The sequence below is a fragment of the Hippocampus zosterae genome, chromosome 4 (assembly GCF_025434085.1).
Source record: "Hippocampus zosterae strain Florida chromosome 4, ASM2543408v3, whole genome shotgun sequence".
NCBI classification, from domain to species: Eukaryota; Metazoa; Chordata; class Actinopteri; order Syngnathiformes; family Syngnathidae; genus Hippocampus; species Hippocampus zosterae.
Window position 1 is genome coordinate 17,507,867 of NC_067454.1, and position 23,144 is coordinate 17,531,010.

Genomic DNA, 23,144 nt, shown 5'->3' on the forward strand with positions numbered 1-23,144 from the left:
TATTTCTACACATTCATTTGGATATCGCTTTCCCTCTTTTCTCTCTGTGCTGCCTGTGACGTAGATATTTGGGGAATAATAAATGGCTGGGTGTCTTTCGATGTCATGTGAAACCGAGCAAGAGTCGTGTCCTAAATGAGGGTTGGGGGGAGGGGTGATGTGAGTCTTGGCCGTATCCAGCATATAGGCACTTGGCTTCAGCAAAATGGGCATCGTGCCAGGTCAGTGTCATTGATGAAAGCAGTATTATGTTATAAACCGGTTTTAACCATGATTTGTCTCCTGTTGACCTGGTCACTGCAACATATAATTCTTAGGAATGGAAATGTCACTGAGTGGCGCGGTGGCCTATTGGTGAGCATGTGTCTGATGTTGAGTGTTTGAATCTGGGCTCTGGTCTGATGGCAATCGGATTCAACATTTAAAAGCTAAGTTTAACTATTTAGAATGAACATTGCTGAAATCAACAAGTCTTTCTCACAAATCGTAATTACATTTTCAAGAGGTTACATTTTCATTTGCGGTGCCTTTCATCTAATTGTGACTATTCTATTCAAAATAACAGAATTGAATCTATCTGCAACTTTTGCCAAGGACAAATGACATCACTTTTGCAATTCATGTGTATTGGATTTATTCTTACATGTATCTACAAATCACTCTATATTAGTTCCACTAATTAATTTAGGATTTCTGTAACTGAATTGTTGCTGTCTGTAACTCAAATCTGAGCTCTCAACAACAACATTTCATGATTCCAGTCATAGATATCTACAACATACTTTCGCCTAATTAGAACATTATTTGAAAAGGGACGTAGATATCTCAAACGTCTATATGAACAGGAAGAGGGAACCAACTTAACTCACTTTTTAATCTTTATACGAAAACTAATGCTGTGACCTCTTTTCAATGTTGTTTCAATGTTCCTTTTGTTTTATTTCTTCGCTCATGTATTGTGGGGGGGGGGGGGGAACTGTGGTGCCATCATCCAGTAACATGAGCGCCGTACGTAGGCCTGAATGCTTTGATATCTTGGTAAGCAGTGTAGATGGGGTGGAAAGTCCGACGGTATTTGTTTCAAAGATGAGCTGCAGCTTGAAAGGCTGAGCTTGTCTACCGTACAATAGCAGGCCATTGAGCACAGCCGGCGGATGGGGGTGATGACTTCCCACCATGGTGCCTGAGTGACTTTGTTGCCATGTGAGCACAACAGGGTTGGGGTCATAATCAGTGGTCCCCGGGAGCCGTCCCGTAATGATAACATCAGATTAGTGTGCTTTAGTCTTGGACGTAAATGCTCGGCCACTTCCGTCGAAGAAAAAGAACGTGGCAGCATCCTGCGTGCGCTGCAGGTGGGGGTGATAACATTGTCCTCCCTGGCTACATTGTGTATATTGTATTGTAGCGAGAGCGTGAAGAAATCAGAGATGTTTTGAAATAGCTCTCCTAAAGCAGTCATTTGCAGACTCCCCCAGCTATTTCTTCACCGACTCATGCATTATGCAGCAAGCATATACACGGCGACCTCTGACCATGATTCCCTAATAGCTTCTGTTATTTGAACTAAAACATTTTCGCAGTCAAACCTATTGCAAAAAGCGCAGTGGTAAAAGACTCGCCCCCTCAGGCACTTTGTTTAGGCTGTCATGGCTCCATAGTTCCAAAATAGCTGACATTTCATCCTGTGGTTTTATAGTTAATTCATTAACTGCACAACCACACCTTTTTAATGTGCTGCTGCTGCTGCTGCTGCTGATGCAAACGTGAACCTGCTGACTTACTTGGGTTTCCCTTTGCTGATTTCGGTCATCTTTCATGTTCGGCTTCACTTTTACAATTCGCAAGGGCTAGCTTTGTTCTGGCTATCACATTTTTATCAAGACGCCGCCAACTTGTATTGGGAGCAACGTATTTATGATTTACGTCACATTCAGTCTCATTTGTAATTAAAAGCATTGAGGGTGTAAGCAAAAAAAAAAAAAGGCATTTATAATGAAGAACAGGCATATTTGATTTCCAAGTTAGGAGATTTTAGTGGTCATTTTCCCCTTTTGAGTTCTGAAGGAAATTAACCTTTTCAATCATTATATTTCTCAAACCTTTCTCTTGGTGTATAAATGTCACACAACAATACAATACAATACATGCTGACTTACAACAGTAACGCGGTTATTATTTTGCTCTCATCGGAAAACCCATCAGGCACAACTGCCTGACTCTGTCTCAGTGACAATTCTGTTATTCTACATAGACGACGTATCTAAATCCCAAGCAAATTTGTTTGTTACATATTCAAAGGTAGTGTTAAGATGTCAGAAGAAAGGATGTGAGACTGTACATGTGTGGAGAGATCACAGGAGGGGATGAAAGACTTAAGTTGCAAAGCATACCTGGCTTATAAGACATTCCCGGAGGGAAGAGAAAACCTTGCTGGGCGGCGGCGGCTGCTGCCAGAGTGCGTTGGTCGTGTGGAAAAATGGGGATCATGAGCGGAGGCATGTGACCCTGGACCTGCTGAACAGATAGAGAGCGAAGATCAGAGAGAGGCCTAAGCGAAGGCATGGTACACAGAAACACAGATTACGCTCAGTGTGGGGAGGGGGGTGCAGATCACAGGTCTCCCTAACGCGTGCTGACAAGGGGCTCTATGGCAATGGCGGACCCTCGTGTCCTCACACAAAACCTGGCAGATCTACGCCCGCTCAATCCCCAGACCACTGTTTCACTTCAAGACATCAAAGACCGCACTTATTGTTCCAGCGCCAGCGAGCGGAAGTCACAGCAGGACTGACTTTATGATTTCTGCAGAGAAGTACTGCGAATGTTGTGCAAAGCCTCCGCGAACTCTGTGACTGTTACAACAGAGATTCGTCAGGAGAAGGATTGTACACACCTCACATATAAAGTCATCCCTGTTGATGGAAAGAAAAAAGACAGACATTGGACAGTACAGCGGCGCTTTGAGACATGAAATTAATTTGTTCTGTGACCAAGCTCATAACTTAAAACACGCATAGCTTTTCCAACTGAAATGAATGGAAATGCCATGATGCTCTTCCAGCCTTCACCACCTCCCCTCCCCCCAAAACCCAAACAATCTAATAACTGAATTTTAATGAGGAAAACTCACACTCAAAAAACTGAGCAATAATAGAATTCAATAGAACTTTGAAAGAAAATGAAACCGTTTTTGTCACACAACATCATTTGAATGGCCATTGTGCTTCTCTGCCTGGGAGATTTCCTGTTCATTGAGATATTCCTTTCAGCTCAACACTCCAGCACAAATGTTGCTAAGTCATTCTTCGTAGAAAATACAGAATGTAAACTGTTTGTACTTGGGGTGTAACAACAAACAATCTGAACCGGAAAATCGGTTTTGATTTTACATATGTGAGTGCATCGTATCGAGCCAAATCAATTTGTTCCACTTTATAATGCACTATCCTTAAATAATACCACACTCCACTCCATGTATTATTTCTCCATATCCATCCATTCAATACATATTTTGGCGTGTGTAAACCATTGCAAACCTTTTCTAATTGAATTATAATGTGTGCAGTAAAGAGTTTGTGACTGACGGGCCTGAAATAGTGGTGATGAATTGTAGTTTAGCAACGAAGGAAACGTGTTAAAAATAATTGAGGCGCACTGACGGACTGAGGCACTGTGCGAGCCTGAAATCATGATGGCTGACGATGACGGACTTTGTGTTTGTGTTTAAATACATGCAGTATCTTAAAGTGTTATAGCACCACAAAAGAGGTGTTATTTTACATTTGCATTAATAGAGTACGGAAGACTGAAAGTTTAAGCCACATATTCTTTTAGGTAGAAGGTGTAATTCTCTTCTTCAACTGAGAGTGGCAATAAACAGCCTTCCAATCTGCCGCTTGTTGGGTCAGTGCACCATACAGCACAAATATCCCAACTCTGCGTTCATAAGTCAAATGAATGAAGGCTCATATCTTGAAAAATCTGAATTTGACTCCCTCATAGCTCAAGGTATACAGTAGTCTCTTTTTTTCTGCAACAACATGAGACTGTCACTTTTGCGTATTTTTTGCAGTCTCACATTAAACGTTCATCAGCCAGTCATTTGCTGACTTCCCTATCCTAAAGGGAATATCAACACAACCTCCCCACTTGTGTCAAGGGTGGGTGAGCAGCTTATGTCTCCAAAGTGCTGCGTGTGTGGGGGGTTGGACACACGCAGCAAGGTCCAATCTTACTGTCAACTCCCCGCTTCATGAGGATCTTTGATGGCGAGCAGGCCAGCTACCATGGGCCTGAGACGGTTTATCTAACAGCGGGCCCGGCCACCTCAGGGGAACCTGCCTGGGAAATGGGTTAATAAAGGTCATCCCCTAAAATAAACGCTTTACAGAGTGGTTCACCATTCAACCCTCTTTAAAATCAAGCTGCAACAAAATGAGGACTGGGTGCAATTACTACGCCTGCACTGAGGCATGAAATCAACCTGGTAAGAGCCCCACTTTTTCAGCTTGTGGACACCTAACAGAGTAATGTGCCTACTTTCTGTCACACTCAGAGCCCCCCTCCAAAAAAAAAATCTCATTGATAAAACCAGAGTTGTCGAGGTACTACGAAAACAAACAAAAAAAAAAGGAAAAACAGAAAGTCGTGGCAGTCCATAAGTGAATTACTGTATAGAAATGTACTGTACCTAAAATCAATTCTGTAAAACCGTGTTTTACCGAGTAAAAACAAATGGTCAGGGAGACGGTGACAAATAATAACTTTATAGGGATTTTCTGTTCTGTGTTTCCAAGCTGAAAGTTTGAGCAATGGATCTTGGCTTCACTTGCATGGAACATATGGAAAAACACAATAATTAATGTCATAGCAGAACATGAGTCAGGCAAGGGTACACAGCTTTTCTGTGTCAGAATGTTTGGACAGTAAAACCAGATGGGCTCTGCTACTGAAAATGTGTATTCGGATGCGTGTGCCGACATAGTACTGCATATGATTATAGAAATTAATGTTGGTTTCAATTTGCTGTCAGATACAGTATTTTACTCACGATTAAATTCAGATCTTTGTATTTATATGAAATAAAATATGATCAGACAGTTCAGACACTATCACACCTGTGATTTATCCTATTCCAAATGTAATCACATGGACAAATGAAACTTACTCAGATTTTTAAATTTCTGTAATGCTTTGATTTAACCCATACAACTTAAGTTCAAATAGAAACTTTAATCGGGATAACCAGACATCAGCCACCGTCCGCCCCCCCCCGCCCCCCACCTCCACCCTGACTCCCACACCCCAGGCGACATGAACTCTAACAGATATCATTTTTATCAGCTTTTATTACCTTTACCATTTAAAAATTATGGCACAAATATATACTGGATTTATCCAGCCAAAACTGCGAGTATAAATATACAATGGCTGAGAAATAAATGCGTTGAGTTTGAGTGGACGTGATTTGCAGTAATGAGCTGCGAGCATTAAAGTTTAATAAGCAGCAGCTAATGTCAGAGCAAGGCGAATTGTGAGGCGCTTCAAGGTGGGAACAAATAGCGGAGCTTAGTTTTGGGCTGTCAATTAAGTGCTCGCAAGCTGGCGGGATGCATAATTCCGAGTGCATTCAAAGTAAGCAACAAGCAAGAAGAAGTGCATTTTGACAAACAAAAAGTCTCGAATGTGTCTATGGAGAGTAAGGCTAAGTGATTTGGAAAAAGACTCCAACTGCATTTTTTCCCCCCTCAGCATTGCGATTTCGGTTATGATATGTCTTTTTTTTCCAAGATCCTCTTCTCATGTATTTTTTCACAAACGCTAGAAATAAATTAATCTGTATTACAATAAACAATGTCATGTATACTAGACATAAATGTTTTGTTCCTATAGTTTGGGCTTACACAAAATACAAATGAGCCATGAAGAATTGATATGAAAGACTGTTTATCGAATGCAATTACTTTTGGGAGGTCACTACGACAACTTCAGAAACTGTTACCAAACAAGTGTAACATAAACATTAATCAGTGGGTCATAAATCAGATGATAGCAAAAAAACGCAAATATGTGTGTTGCTTTACTACTTTTCTTGTTTCATGAAACGGCTGCACTGAACCTACATTGACACTAAATAAAAACTTAAAAATAATTCAATTCATTGTTCAGCCCTCATGTAGAGCGATACAATACATGTGCCAAATAAGTGTTGCAAAGATCCCTTGGATGGCACCGTTCACTTTTCCGTATACGTAGAGACAACACGTCATTGTGCTGCCATCGCTACTTTGTCACATCACCGCTAACAACTGGATAATGTAATTTCACACCATCTGCCCTCAAGCTTCATTAAAGAACCATGAGTGGGCAATCTTATGAGGAACAGGTGCTATTGTTTGTCCCTCAAGACCCGGCACTAAGTATCTGACTCGGAATACTTGAAGAGGAGCATCTGTAGTGATCAGTCAGACAGATTTGGCTCAGGCCCCGCTCTCTGCCACGACATGCTCCAGCAGAGGCTTTCGTCTCCTTGCAACATAGATCGTCAATTCAGATGACCCGATGAAGTTTATAGCGGACCAGTGCACAACCTGGTTTGAGAGGAGAGTGTTTGATAAATAGAGCCCCCTTGCAGTTGTAAGGCAAGGAAAACCATATTGAAACATTCTGCAGTTGTTAGTCAGGTTGTTCGCAATGCCAGATGATGGATCATCTTTTTGATCGCTCCATTCACAGTTTTTCACTGTTTTTTTTGTTTCATGTTATTATGCCAGCTGCTAATTAAGTTGAAAGTCACACACACACACAGCACATGGCGGCATTTGTATGTTGACGTGTGCCATTAAGGGGGCAAGGCCTCATGAGTGACGCCAGGAGCTCTGACTCCAGTGTCACCATGCTCCTTGCGAGTGTTTTCATTTTGTGTTTGACTGTTTGTCCCATTCAATAAAGGGCTGAAAGAGCATCTGTAACTACATTTTATTCTCACCTCACTCGAGTTGCAGTCTATGTGAAGCTCTCCCAAACACAGAATACAAATGGAGATGTACTGGCCATTACAAAACTGGCCTGGGCTTCCTGTCAGCAGTCATGTTCTGATGTGGAAACCTTTTCAAAACAACTACAGGGCCTAGGACTCCCCATACCTTCACCCTTGAACATACATGCACTGATCCACGTTTGGGTGTGATTCTATACGCATTGCAAAGTGATGAGAACACGGAGAAGCTGTTGCTTTTACCGTTACAACCATTGAGCGTTGACAAGAGAAAAGAAGCGGAAAGAAAAACTCTTGCCTCTTTAACCGCCATGTTTCATGGTTATTGGCTTGGAAGGACTTTCTGCGTCTAATTTCCTGATTCACTGCTACTTGATACCCAGTGAAGCACACCTCTCACACAGATGCTCAGACTTAATTTGCCTCAAGACGACATTTAGAAAGTACGTCACAAGTATTTTATAAAAATGCTGTCTTAAAAATAAAGACAAGAAGGTGAGTTATTGGAGGCTTGCAGTTGAAATGTATATATATTTATATGTATTTTTTTCAAGAAATCCTTCAGAGGAGTTTCTCTGACATCTTATGTTAATACATACATCCGCAATTTATTAGTTGTCATATTGCCAGCTCGCACTTTGATTTTTACATACTCGACAGGAAGGACTTTCGTTAATTTTACCCAGCTGCTGCTAATAGAACTGAGAGATCACACTTCTTCCCCCCCCTGCTTGCCAGTCAGCTGCACACGGAAAACTGTGAGTGAGAGGAAATCACCTTTGTGATACACTTAAATGCAATGCAATCACGGGGGTAGCTGTCTGGCTTTCACCCCAGCAACAGCAGATAGTGGACAGTTGCACGATCACCACAGGCTGTATATAGTCCTCTGGTGGACGCTGTGCAGAGAGTAAAATGAGTTGAAAATGTCGAGTTTTTTTTTTCTTTTTTAAGGAAACTACCATTCTATCATTGTGTAATTCATTTAAACACACTGTAACATCATTGTATTGAAATTACATAATTTAAGTGCGCATCATGATGAATTATTCCCGGCATGCAGGAAATGGCCACTGGTCGGTATAATACAGTCATGCATACAAACGAATAGTTTCATTCAACAACTGTAAGTGACTCCTCAGTAAGCTACAGTAATATTTGTCATAGAGGATAAAGAACATATGCCTTCAGGTATTGTTATATTGTCTGTCTAGAGATGTTGATGCACCGTTCGTTTTCAATTATCCATTGCTTAATTCGCTCTTACAATGTCCAACGGACATATGGGAAAACATATCAATTGAGCTACTAATACCTCAGGCACCGCTGTAACTATGGTCGGAAAGCCCTCTAATATTTTCACCGAACAGTCTTTGCCCAGGTTTTAGAGTGACATTGCACATCTGTAATTCCTGTGTTCATTATGTGTATGTGCTGCTCAGGGTAAAGAGCAGCGAATTGGAGTGTCATGTGCTGAGGCCATCAAGAGGGAACAACCAAGAGATGACTTCTTGTTCCACTAATTCCTTACACAGTAAAACAAGCCTTCTTGGAAAACAGCCATTTCAATAAGTCTGCATTACGTCGACAGGAGCTTGAAAGCAGGCATCCGCTCCTCCCCATCACACCACCACACTTCATCACAATTCTCACTTCTCATTATAACTGCCGGCATATCGGCACTCTCCAAAAATATTCCACCCGCCCCCCCTAAAAAATTGCATTTTGTCTTAATTGATTTTTTTTCATTTAATTAAGGGAACACATTTCATCATCCAAACACAATCGCCATTTCCTCACTAACACACAAACTTCCATCAATTCATCCTTTAAATACTGCCTCTCAATATTAACAGTAGACGTGTTTGCAAAGGATATGCGATCTTCTGAATTAATACCTCTTCAAGGTCTCGCCACGAAATAAAGATTTGCACGGAACACGCAAATCCACAGGGACCCCCTCAAACGGCATTTCTAATGACAAGAAAGAGCGAGCAGACAAACAAACCCACGAGTGGGTCTGAGGCTTGCATCATTATACCACACATACATCATCCGCACCGTGTGGAAATGGGAATAAGTGAAATGGCGCGGACCATCATTGCTCGTCTGCAGGAAGGTCTTGAACACATTTGCCATGGAGTATTAAGTTGCTCGCTAAATTGTGTCAACGTGAGGACAATTGCTAACTCAACAAAAGCTGTGGCCGTAACTTCAGATTTCCGAGACCCATTCCAATAGCAAGGTGAAAATGGGGCTTTACTGAAACATTCCCGAACCATACTGCCTTGTGGAAACAACGTGTACAAGTGTGAACAGTGAACCCTCACATATCCACTGTTATGAATTTGCATATTCATTTTTGTGTATGAATGAAAATGTTCATGACCTGTACTCTATTCATAAAGTGGTAGTACACACGTGTGTTTGCAGAACAACTTGTGCAAGCATGTTAGTTAGGCTACTATGTTAGCTAATATTATTGTGAAGCCACGGGTGAAGGCGGTTTGTTTGTGTTAAATAATTTAACAAATTAAACACAGTTGTTTATGTAAACTGGATTCACGAGTGTATACATTCCCGAAGTATGGTGTTGATGCTTTATGATAACCTCCATTATTCACACAATTTCACTATTCATGACAAGGCTTTGTCCCAATCCCACCCGAACGGTGAGGGTTCACATCGATCCTTGTGATTGAGTATAAGGTCTGAAAGTTAACTGTAGTGTCATTGAAAAAAATATATCATTTATTCATTTAGAACTGATTTATTTACCAACAAACTTAACCCATACCATTCTTTTCCTATGGAAGACTTTGCAAGGCAACATAGCCCATTCACTGTGCTCCGTCGGGGAATACTTGGATTCGCCTCCACCCCTAAAAACAAGAAGCTCCTTTCTTACATTGGCGATGTGCTGAATGCTTTGCTGTGCCACCCCCAGCCCTAAGAAAACACACACACCCTTCAAGCTGCCGGCGCCCCCCCACCCCAGCACATAGTGGATCCTATTAATGCAACGCTTTCTCCGTGTGAGTGTGGCCACCTCTAAAGACGATGGGCATGTAAAGCCAAGGCAAAGACAAAACAGTTTGCACAACATTAGTAGAAAAAACACTACTTATGCATATCGGTAGGAGAAGCCAGATCAGCATCACAGTGCGAGATGTGTTCTCCCTCAACGGAAGCCACTCCACTCCTGCCTCAATGTAGGCAAGGTCTCAGAAAACAGGTGCCTCATTGTAATACTTAGAGGGAACACGGGAACACACAACACTCTGAAAAGTAAAGATTTTGTCTGTAAATACATGTTTGAAGATAACTGATGAAAACGTGGATGTAGTACCGAATTGTGGAGATAGAGCAGGAAACCATTCTTCACCACTTCAGTTCTTCAGAAATTTTTTTGGGGGGGGTTCATGAATTGCTAACTGGCGCAGTTGCAAATATCATTACTTGGCCAAACTGCAGCAATGCAAAAGCAGAACAGCTCTGTCTCAATATTTATATTCCCAAGCAAGGAGATAAACCCATGGATGAGCCAGCCTGAGAGCTAGCTGGTGGCTAAGCGCTTCTCGCCACCTTGTCTCAGGAGAGTATATTCCAGCCACTGGAGACTTTCAACGAATACAATTTTCAGTCCATCCATCGGCGCCGCTGACGGATGGATGGACTGGGCCGGCCTGAAATACTGACAGAATAATGACTGACGGAATAAGATGACCACCACTGTTGGGGTGTGTAGGCATGAGACAGGTCCAAGACAAAGCGGCGGGATGCGCTTTCATACCTTAATACAACGCAGCATTCAAGAATGGAGACGAGATGTTGATATGATTTTGTAGCCTCATTTGATATATTTGGTGATTTGTTTAATCACTCAAGCTTGTCATTTAGAAGACGCATTAATTTTGACGAAACAAGGATTTTATTTTGGTATTCAAGACTGATACATTAAAAGATAGAGGAGGGCATGTCGCTTTGGCAAATGAGAATCCAGAATGGGCTTTTGAACCCCCATGGGTGACTAACAGTACTTTAAGTAGACTCTCAAGTGTGATATCGCACATTAACCACATTCATGTGGCACTTCTTGGATGCAGTCTCTAATTGATCACTGCTAAAAGGGCTGAGGTTTCTGAACGCACAACAAAGCAGAGCTTTTATTGTCGAATTACCAACAATAACGAGCGCTTGTTTGATTACCGTCACGGGCTAAGTCACTGAGACTTGCAGTATGTTGAGAGTTCAATGGCTTATGTTCATTGCCACACCTTATTATGCATATTTATTAGCTTTTGAATCTGCTACTGGCAATTGTGAAGCATAGCCTCTTTTTGTTTCCCAGAAGACGCAGAGCGTTCAAGCAGCACCATCTGTTTAAGTTTGCGCAACAGGAATTTGTGTTAAATATGCCGCATATTTGCCATTGCTCACTTGGCAAACACTGCTGGGATTGTATCCGCTCCACCTTTTAGTTCATCTATTTATTTGTTTTTGGGCACATGATGAAGTTTTAACATTGCAAGGATGGCTTCATTGTTCAATTTGCACATGACTATATACCATCAGCAATTCTTCTGCTTCCCAGACAAGAAGTCACATTTCATAACTAATTAAATGGAGCCCTCCTCTGCCAGTAGAGTCCACTAAAGGGAATTGTTTGTATCCAAGTGTCAATATATTAAATCACAGGGGCTAATGAGTCAGGTCATGGTTTTCTTTTATCTTCACTCTTGCATGTACACATCTTCATCAGCTAACAGTCTCCTTAAATGGGGGCTGAACAGGCTGGATTGAGCCTCCATGGGTGCAGGCCAAGTGTGTCTGACTGGGCTGTTCACGCCCCCTCCCCCCGATTCCCCTCCACACATAATCCTACTCGTAGGCGAACACACATCATCAGCACAAGTGTGTTATCATTTCTCTGTTCTGCTATTCTCTTACTATGATGCTTACAGTTCAAATCTAGCTTCACTAATTGGGGGACTTGTTTATTTATTTACTTACAATTTCCATTTTTTAACCCCCACCCTAGAGTTTCACACTGAGACAATCATTGACAACAAAGCGTGTGAGAACACGCGCGCACGCACGCACACACACACACACACACACACACACACACACACGCACACACACACACACACACACACACACTACTTGATTACGCAATTGCCATGTAGTCCTGTGATTATTTAAACTAATCTGACTGATTTAAAATATTTACCATCATTTAGTTTCTGAAGCCTTTGTTTTTTTAAATTGGCACCCAGAGAGAATCTGTGCATGGGATTACCCCCGAGCACTGGATAATAAGCATATTCCATTTGAATTACGAGGATTAATAATTCTCTTGTATACATTTCACGAGTGGAAATAAACCGTTTTGGGTCATTTTTAGCCAAGGCCCTTTGTTATTATAGAGTACCACTGCAGTGTCTCTTGAACATGTGTATTTGAAATCGTCTATCCTCATGAAATGAATGGAAATGTTATTCATCTTTTCCAGCCTTTCACAAACAAATAAATAATGATTAAAGAATACATGTAATGTGTGTAAAGTTTCATATAAAATAGCACTTCAAAATGTACTTTCTGAAAACATAAAATAAAACCATAAAGTGAATGCAAATAATGAATTCTCCGTGCGTGAGTTTGCGTGTGCGAGCGTGAGTGTGTGTATGTTTTGTCATCTCTACTATCTAACCTTTTTTCCGAACATGGAAATAAATGTCCCCTGCTGTTTACTTCCTCCATGACAATCCCTTATGAGAACATCTTTAAAAAGGTTTGTGTGCTCTGGACATCATTGCAAAATCCTTTTGTTTGCTTCACTAGTTGCTGCTTTTTTTTTCCTGAGCATGAAAAACAAACTGTGTGTGTCTTTGAGGGAAATAAAGCTCAAAATGTGACGCTGAAAGTTGGGATATAGCATTTTAGGTGTGGGGGGGGGGGGGGGGGGGTGTAACCGAACATATTGTAACATGAGCTGACTTTGCTTTTCTTCGGAAGTCGTTATCTGTCCAATTGTGAAACTTCTCACAGTTGGCACAAGAATGCCTCATGTCATTTCAAACCCACGGTGTCATGTTATTATTTTCACTTGAAAAGAGCCGTTGTATTTGTATTTTTTATTTTTTGGTTGTTGTGATTAAAAGAGTTCCACTGTTTCATGTGCTTTCTCCCGCCTGTTTGTGAAGATAAAGTTCAGCTTGACCTTTGAGCTACTATTTATTCTCTTGATGTTTGTATCAGTGTGTGATGTCCTGTGTTGTCATCTCTGTGAATGTTGTTGTGCGTATGCAACAGTGGGTTATTGTGAAATAAAAAGCCTGGCTGATGGAAACACAGTTAAATAGCGATGCGAGCCGAAACAAAATAGGGTAAATACAGTTTGGTAATTATTGTTACATTTGCAGAACGACACAGTTAACTTGGTGGCAAATCCCTCTTCTGCTAATGTGTATGTTTATTTGTCACATGCGTGGCATAAAATCCTGTGTACAACTTTAGACTAAATCAACTCAGAGCTAATCTCAATGTAGGATTGAGTTAATGCCAAAAACAAGGATCGACTGACCGAAGGGGGAAAAAAAACCCACACAAAGCTGTGAGCTGACATTTTCAATCAGCCCTTAACATCGCAATCGAAACATCTGTTATCTTTAAAACAAGTGACATTGTAATCCCGAAGGACAAAGACTAAATCCCCCCTCACTCTTGTAAGAACAGTAAGTAAGGATGAAGAGAGCAGCCACTTGATTAAACTGCACAGAGCCTTGTTCTCGACCTGTTTAACTAAACCTAAAAGCGACTCACTTCTGTCAGACTCCCTTCGATCCGCATGTGAGGGGGGAGGGTGTGGGGGCTGAAAACCTTGAAAGAGCAAATGTACCTTGTCAACAACAGTCTCAGGTTGCAGCGCCCGTGGTTGGACTGTCTGGACAGTTTACGATTCCCACTGATGTGATGGCTTCCCTCATCAATATGTTGCCTGCAGCATGATACCTTATTTTTAAGTTTCCTCCCTTAAACCAAAACAGAAGGACTTTGATGGCCAGTGTCGTCTTCAATAAAGTTTAATGCTCTCCAAGCAGGCGGCAGAAGAGCTTTATCACTCAACACCACTCATCACTTGGCAAAAGGTCTGTGCCATAAAGGCTGGAAGTTTGTGTACATGATTAATTAAATCAAAGATGTCATAGATTAACATTAGGGCCCGACCGGTATGGATTTTTAACTTTTTTTTTTTTTATAGGCTGATTCCAATATTTGGCAGAATAACACCCGCTAATGTGTTTTTTGTTGTTGGGTTTTTTGTTTGTTTTTTGAGGGGAAGGGGGCATCATTGTTAACAATAAAGACATAAATTATAAGCAGAACATTTGACTGTTTTACAATTCAGTGGAACCCCACTTTAAGACTGTGGTGAGCATATAATGAATGTCCATGATAAATGTGTTGGAATAAATGAAGAAATATGTTTGGAAATTCAAAATATATTCCATATCAAACCAAATAACAAAAAATGTATAGAAGGTATTATTTGAAACATTGGAAAAAAAAGTTTGCAGCTCCACTGTCCTTTGTCCGTTAATATTTGTTTGACTTTACAACAGAGAGAAAAACTACCGGTATGCCTTTTTAATTATTTTTATTTTATATTTTTTGGTGGTTGGGTGTGTTTGAATGTCATAACCATTTTCTTATGTTGTAATTCATACGCCTAAAAGAACTAATATTGGCCATAATTAAAATGTCTTTTTTTCTGTGCATTTTTAATGAAAGCAGAACAGCATGCTTCTGTTGTCTCTTCTTTTTGCTGCTCCGTTACTACATTGGAGGATGTGTAGATGTCTTAAAATAACCCACTCTTATTTAATAAAGAAAAGATATAACGAATGAATGAGAATGTAGTGTTTTGGTATCATGAAGTAAATGCGCATTTTCAGAGATGGACAGTCCAAGAATCTGTAGCTCAAAATTGCTCTCTTTGTTGAAGTGCTTGCAAATGGATATTTGGGATAAAATCCTTGCTCTTCAACCAGCATCAAGTTGAATTTTCAGGTGTCATTTGCCTTTAACCACATCACTCAACCACCAAGTAGAGGCCACTAAAAGTGCGATGAAATGAGGGCGTGCACTCTCAAGTGGAGGGCCCTTCATGACAGCACTAGTACCAATACTCGGTAGTGTATATGGTACTTCAACTGAGAGTGTGTCCGTGATTGTTTAGTGTGTGTTTGACTCCGCTCAGTGGGATGCAATGTACAAACATTTCAGCCTGTAAAAATATTTGGTTTGCAAGTCTGTCTCTTAGTTTAATCTGAGTTTGGGCCTTCCTGTGTGTACGTCGCTTGTTCACCCCCGTGCGTGCGTACGTTTCTCCCATATTTCAGATACATACATGAATTAAAGGCTCTCTACATCAGTGATTCCCAAAGTGTGGTACAAGTAGTATGTGGGCTCCTTCTTGTGATACGTAAAAGAATCACTGCCCACGTGCAGTTCAGTTGTATTTAACTTGGAAGTTCAATTCATTTGTATTTCATCTTGAAGTGTTTGTGTAGTGTGCAATGCATTTCAGTTTAATCGTGTAAGTACTCCCCACACCCCAGTAGTTCCAGTAGTGGTATGTTGCTCCAAGAATGACAAAGGCGGTTTTGCTTTCTTCGCCTTTGGAAAAGTACTACACTGACATAACTGAAAATACTTTAATATGAAGGGCAGGTGAGGAGGATGCATGTTTACCAATTGCTTGTTGAAAATGAGTTTTTAGCATGTTCTCATGAGTTCATCCATTTCCACAGGAACAATAAAACATTTTTGTCGGACTTGGATTGTTTTCACCACAAAAACCGACATACACTTTTTAGTTTAATTTGAAAACAGCCCCTTTGGGAGCATTTACTGTGAATCCAACATTTTTTGGGGGGGTTGGGGGGGGTGCTTGAACGCTTCCATCATAACTGCCGTAAGGCTGATAGACATTCAAGAGCCCACAAATATTAAGAGTATTTAGACGTCTCCCTTCAGCAATGTCAAAGCAACTGAAGTGACGATTGAAAGGAGACACAAATGTGGAGAATTATGCGCACATATCTGGCATGCTCTGAATTAGACTCCTTTAACCAGGGAGGCTTGCAACCTTGACCACATCAAGCGATCGTCCCTGAAGTACCCAGTATGCTCTGCCTTCAACAGCAATGCCCTGCCTGGGTGGTCTTTCAGTGCAACATTTCATACTGTATCACATCAGGCACTCACAAAAGCAAACTGATAACTGTGAAGATGTAGGAAGAGAAAGAAAGAAACCATGTGGCTGAATGGCTATAAATCCTGGGTTCTGCCAAAGTCTACCACGTCAGTCTTGTGAGACTTACTGACTTTCAGAGGCATTTACCAGCCACTTTCATGTCGCCCACCTCCAGGCTCTGCTCCATCTACTCATTAGATCTTTCTTTCTGTTAATTAAGATGTGCTAATTATTCTCCCCTGTATTTCATAGCGACCCCAAACCCACCAGCCCTCCCATTGATTACTGTGAACAAGCATTAAATTTGGATTATAACGAGGGCCCAAAAGATATAGATTTTTGGAGGCTGATGCTAATTTCAATCTTTGGCAAGATTCAAATTCTGATAACAGACGTAAAGATAATCTTATCATGACGGGTTTTTTTCGATTCAAATGTTTTTTGTGTGGTGTCAAGCAATGGGTGGAGGTGTTTTTTTGTTGTTTTTTTTTGACTGGCCCGCCAACGCAGGTGAATAACCTGCCTTTGTAGATATTGTCTCTCGGTGGCTTAGAGAAACACATGTAACTGACCTGGATCTGCTGCTGTAGGAGGTTGATCTTGTGCTGCTGCTGCAGAAGCTGCTGCTGTTGTCTGGCAATCTGTTTGGACAGTGGAAATGAGATGAGAAATGAACAACACTGCATAAAGAAGCCTGCGGAAGACATCCGCTAGTTCGAAATCAATATATATTTGTGGTGAGCTACAATAAGAGTAGAATAAGAATGCAGGAATAAGGAAAACAAATAATTTCTTCTTTGACCAAATAGTTTATTTGAAGATAGATGCTGTTTTTATGTAGCTGTGAAATGAGAAACATGTACTGAATTGCCCGTGTTGTCAAAGCGGTTGCAAAGGCTCCTAAGTGATTTAAAGGACAGACAAACCAATGCCCCGCAATGTCTGAGTGACAATCAGTCACACGGTAATCCTTCTCATTCCGACAGACTCCTTCCCTGCATGGCCGCTTGATTGAGCATGACAACCTAGTTTTAAGTGTCATTTAATTTTCATTTTTAAATATAATTACAAAGTGTTCACTGTAAGCTATGGTCCGTCTGCAAATGTGTCAAGATTAATTTGTGCTTGCTCCCTCACGAGTGTCAACAGCTAATTACTGCGTTGTATGCTGATGGCTTGATGACATTCTCGCTCTCAGCGGGCTCCCTTGGCCTCTCTCTCTTTGTCTCTCTCTATCTCTACCCCTTTGCCCCCATACTATTAATATTCCTCCGATTTCAAATAAGACGAAATAATAAAACATCTTCTGCGACCGTTCCTTCATAGGACAATGTCCACAAAACCCGCAGAGTTGAATTCAGTTGCAAATGAACATCATGGATTGAAAAAGAAATCAATACAGTTAATGTATTATTAGTGTACTTTAAGCAAATGCATCACTTCAAGGTATATGGTCGATCCGTTCATTTAGCCCGGCAAGGTCTGAGAGTGTGCGGAGAAAACTCTGAGTGAACTCCTTGCTGATAATTGACTCATAGCCATTAGGCTGGCTGCTGATAATAAAAGTGTCGCCCGTGTGGATAGTTTGTGTCCTTATTTCTTCCTAGACATTAACACACTTCATGGCCTCTGCTAATTTGCTGATTTGTACAATATGGCTCATTGGCCTGATTTGTGCCGCAAAGCTTCGTTCTCATAGGAGCACATTTATAAGATCTGGAGGATGTCCATGTTTATATAACATTTAATTCTCACATCCCATTGCATTTCCTAGTGCAAGTCATAATAATGTTTTTCCTGCTGTACGACATAAACGTGTGCGGGAGTGCATGACTGAAATATCCCAAGCAATGTAGAGAGTAGCATCTACTGAATCTTATCTTATCCCAATTTGCTTGTATGGTGTGAGGTTTTATTTATACACCACTCATGAACTTTAGTATGAAAGAGCATGTTAAATGGCCCTTTAAGTTCTCCTGTATTTAGTGTGCGTTGTCACCAAAACGATATAGAAGAATGAAGCTTCAAGAGTGAATGCAGAAATCCAAGTTGCGGACAGGTGGCGGGGCGTCTTGAGCGCTTACCTGCTCCTGCTGCTGACGAGCCAACTCCATTTGCTGCCTTTGTTTCTCCATTTGTGAAGCGGCCAGCTTCTTCTGTTCGTCGTGGGCAGCCAGGAGCTGCTCTCGTAGGCTGATCAACTGGCTGATCATTGTGGAGAGCTGGTGTTCCTTCTCTGCCAGGCTCTCAGGAGTACCTAGGAGAAGAGAGATCCAGAGAGGCACATGTCAGGGCTGAAATGGGTGGAGAAGCTGCCAGGCGCGTTAAGCGACGGAAGAGTCTCGGCTAGGAAACAGGCAAATGTTTATAAGACAGCGGTGAGGACAGGCATGATGTGTGGCTTCGAGGCAGTGGCACTAAGGCACAACAGGAGGAAGAAATGAAGCCGATGCATATAGAGATGTTCATGGTTCTCTTTAGAAGTGACCAGTTTGAACAGGATGAGAAAAGAGGTTATCAAATGGACAGCCACACTCAGATCTTTAGGAGACAAGATTTGAGAGACCAGACTTAAAATGGTTCGGACACTCAGAGGAGAGATCGATGCCGCTGACAGGCAGAAGGGCAGGAGGAAGCCCTAAGAGAAGGTTGATATATATAGCGAAGGAACTTGGTGTTGAAGTATGAAGGATGAGAGGAGGATGCAGAAGAATGGCTAAGATGGACATGATTCAGATCCGAAAGTGAAAGAAAAATGTGTACAAGAATGCTTGTAGCTGTGACAAAACGAGCCAGCAAGCCAGCTGAATGCTCTTTAAGAAAGTCTGCAAAGTGCCCTTGCTAAGTGTCTACTGCAGACCCGCCGATCATTATGTTGGCCTATTGTATCATACACAATATATAGTACAAAGAAAACTGCACGCAGAGAACCTGATGGGTGGCAGTGTTAAGGTCACACACTCTGTAATGGTCTGGTAGTCATAGCTTTTAGAAGAATAAAGGGAAGCAATTGTTCCTTGCACAGACAAAAAGCTGCAGGGAGCTGTCTACCTCAGATGGCAGGTCCTGTCAGGAAAAGTCAGGTTGTGAAAAACATGAAGAGCCTGAATTACTAAAATCTCAAATAGCAAGCACTAAGTTCCTCATTCACACGAACAGATTGTGTGCGGTGTTCATGTTGCACGTGATCTTCGAAAATTGTGATCTTTTTCTTAGATGCCAAATAAATTGCGTGTTCATTCACTCGCACGGCTGGTGGAAACAAGCGTGAAAGTGGTGGAGGCTGACGTATTTAAAAGAGGGTTTCACACTTGAGGTAGCTCCTGTGATTTTCATCATGAAGCACACCGTTACCGCAAAATAAAGTTTGAGCTATTGAAATTCAAGGATTCGTGGGGCGACCTGGCACAATACCAGAGTGGATGTCTTTTTGTCAGTGATGATATATCATGACTCCTTCTTGCGACTGGCTCCAAGTAAGCCCTTTGGTAATTCCAAAGCCCTAGTTGCTCAAACAGCACACAAAGTGAACATTGGTCATGTTTGGAAATAACAATTCTTGGGCTTCCCGGTCGTTTATAAGTGGGAAAATGTGCAGCCAAGCCACCAACAGGCAAAGGTTTGCATGCGTACGTTCAGTTCTTGCCCAAGCTGCTCGGCTGCACCGCTCTCCCCATCCGCCTAATCAATGCTAAGTGATCCCACCATTGACTTACACAGCCAACATAATTGCCAGTGAGAGGCTGGACAGTAACTCACTCTCCTCCGACTGCACTCCTGCGTGACAAGCTGTTTGTGGAGAACACAGGGAGGGAAAAGTGACAGAGGAGGAAGCGCGCTATGAAGCCATGGTGACATAACAAAACAGTGTCGAGAAAGCTGGCTGGCGGCCAGCAGAAGCTGATTCTTTCCTGGGTGTCTTCCTCTCGTCTCTGGCCACATCTGTCTTGTGTTTCTGCGAGAGCTCCCAGGGGCCCTCTCCACTCAAACTATTTTAATTTGACTAAACACCTGATTTATTTTATCTCTCCGATGAGGAAAGCCGTTTGTCTTAATAGGGCCTGTCAACCTCCAGAAGCCATTCGGAGCAATTTACTGGCTGGCTCGTATGAACTTCACTTCATCTCGCTCTTCCTTCGCTGCCCGCTGCAAAGGAAGAGCGGTGCAATTCTCCATTTATACTTATGAAAAAAAAGCACCTAAAAGCGGCTATTCATTCGGCCCGCGTGCAGCTTGAATTGACTTCTTATTCACCCGACTCGACTTGTTGTGAATGACTTATCTGTAAAATTGATGCAATCGCCACCAATTTTGTTAACCTTTGCTAGTGTGTGCGCTATCGCAGGTCACCAGCAACATGCATCAGTCACCATCACAATAAATAACAGCTGCAGGCGGAAGGGACTAGCAAACTATGACGCGCAATCCACAAAGGAAGGGAGAAAGAAAATCATTATGGAGGCGAATAGATGACTTTAAGCAGGAAACCGTTTCCAAACAACACGTCAGTGATGAACAGTCGGTAGTTCAGGAATGTCCACAATGATGATCAAAAAGATGAAAGTGCCAAAAATAATGACAAATGTACAGTGTATCTTCTTTTGTGGCTGTGTTGATGTGGTGCTAATGAGCCACAAAAGAAGTTTCCACCCAACATTCTGTCCAAACTCTTAAGAGAATACGAACAGAAGGCCCATTGTTAACATGGGTGAGCTGAATTGTGGGAAGCCAAGACGGTCCGCTATAATGCTATTTACTCATTTTGCTCTTTCCTTTTTAACGGTACTTACACACACGTGATAGCGATGCAGCTTTACAATAACATTTACGATGAAAACATAAGCGCTATACCTGAAGAGCTTAACAGTAAATCAGGCTCATGTTTTTTTGTTCACTGGTTAGTCCAAAAATCTCTTTCATCCCGCTCTAAATTATGGATAAGCTTTAAAATGCAGATAAAAGTTTTATTGGGTGGCGCAGAAGAGGAAAATTGTGGTCTGTGTCTGAGGAGCCTGCCGACAAAAGAGGCCGTTTCCTGCATATTGTATGGCTTTTAACCGTGCTCGGGCTGGGGTCTGCCCCTTAACATGTCTCCTCACATTGCGCCCAAGATTGCAGACAGACAGCACAAGAGATCGGCACAACGTGAAGTGGTGTGGGCATGAAGCTCAACCTAACATGCTGTGACAACTTCCTCCTTGATGAGTGAACCCTAGCAGGACAATACAGAGGGCACGTCCCTGGATAGAGTGGCCGAGGTGTACGTAGACGTCTCCTGTCCGCGGTCCAGACTAGATTCCATTCAATCGAAAGTGACACACAAAGGAGAAGAAGCCTGTGTATTCAACTTCAGTCCCAGTCGGCTCAACGTCAACTTTTCACGCTCCTGCTACTTGTGAACGTCACAATGTAGGGCAGAAAACAGCAACGGGTGACTAAATAAATGATAAGAGGAAAACAAGCAGAGCCATGGTTGCTCTGGGAGGAATGGGGGTATTTGAGCCTTGGGGTCTTTGGATAAAAGGCACTTTGTAGGGGTGCGATTTGTTCTGTCCAATACTCACATCTCCCTCTCTCTTTGGCTCCCTCCTCTCTGTCTAATCAAGCAGTCTCTAATTTGGGTTCCAAGTCCAGTACGGGGGAAAAGAAGGAGGCTTGTTACTTTGAAGAGTCCCGAGTGAATAACACAGATAAAAGATTCAGGCACAAAAAAAAAAAAAAAGAAGAAGAAAAGCGCAGGAGGCCGAGGGTGAAAAGGGGGAAAATCACAAGGCGTCCTATTCTCTTCCTCTCCCTCGGTCAGGACAGCTGAGCCATTATGACCTGATCTGAACTGTTTTTTTTTTGTTTTTTTGTGCAGCAAGACTGGAATGCCTTTGTCTCTTAATTGGCTAGCTTTGTGGACATGTGCATATGCTCCAACCTTGTCCCAAGAAAAAGGTGTCCAAATGATAGGACAGTAAACTACCGGTACTCCAACGACACTTCGACCATTCCACGGCAGCTGCAGATTCATCTCAGCACTCCCCCTAACAGTGGCCTGACATGTTCAATCAAAGTAAGGTAAATCAGGTATGCGCCTATTTTGAGTAAATGCACACAAGTGGACTGAAAAATAAAAATCCTTTGGTTCCATCGGACTTACTTCATTCAGACATGTCCATTGGTGGTGAATGATTAAATTGTGTCATGTGCCATTGAAAATTAAGGACTGTTTTTTTCCAACGATGTGAAGTCACCGGTCATCTGACCGGAAAAAAAGAAAAACAAAAGAATGATTGAGAAATTGCTAAAAGGACTTTGAATAGAATAATGATGTAAAATGTACCCGCATTACTCAGCACCGACAGTCAGACTTTCCTGTATCAACTGATCAACTGATCTGATCCCAGATTTTCAAGCTCAAAACTGTTGGAAAGGGACACATTCCTGCAACATCTTTTTCCACACAAGAGCTCTTTTTTATCACATGAACATCGTGAGATCCAGTTCAAGAAAGTTTGACCCTCTCTGTTTCTGACACTCAAGTGCATGCACTTGATAGAGATCATAGCTATATGCTTCAAACGTCAAGGGCGTATGACCACAAGTACATCACCATTTTGGGGTTATTTTATTGAATTAAAACAATTTAAGGGTCCCCCCCAGCAGACACTTTCAGATCTTTAGATTCGGACTTGAAGTGTTTATTAATAACAGCCCACTTCATTCTGCACGGCTCGGCTATGTGCTGATGGAGACTAATATTTTGATGATAGAGGAAGCCACACTCTTCATTTTAATTATGTTAATATGAAAGCTCCAGCACTTCAGTGTCTGTCTGTGACACTGGACAAGGTAGCACACTTCATTCAGTCAAGATAGATACTCGACCTAAACATA

The 23,144-nt window shown here is 41.8% G+C and overlaps 1 protein-coding gene across 6 annotated transcripts in view; it reads right to left on the bottom strand.

Moving 5' to 3' along the window:
- The window catches only part of sox6 (SRY-box transcription factor 6), a 152,063-nt gene that overhangs the window by 52,308 nt on the left and 76,611 nt on the right, over positions 1 to 23,144 (bottom strand). For 5 of the 6 annotated variants that reach the window (XM_052063633.1, XM_052063630.1, XM_052063632.1 and 2 more), the window contains 3 exons: positions 18,347 to 18,519; positions 16,835 to 16,903; positions 2,394 to 2,517 (listed from right to left, as the gene is read on the bottom strand). In XM_052063633.1, the coding sequence (XP_051919593.1) occupies positions 2,394 to 2,517; positions 16,835 to 16,903; positions 18,347 to 18,519 (366 nt within the window). The remainder of the gene's footprint in view (positions 1 to 2,393; positions 2,518 to 16,834; positions 16,904 to 18,346; positions 18,520 to 23,144) is intronic. The other variant, XM_052063631.1, reaches the window with a different exon arrangement.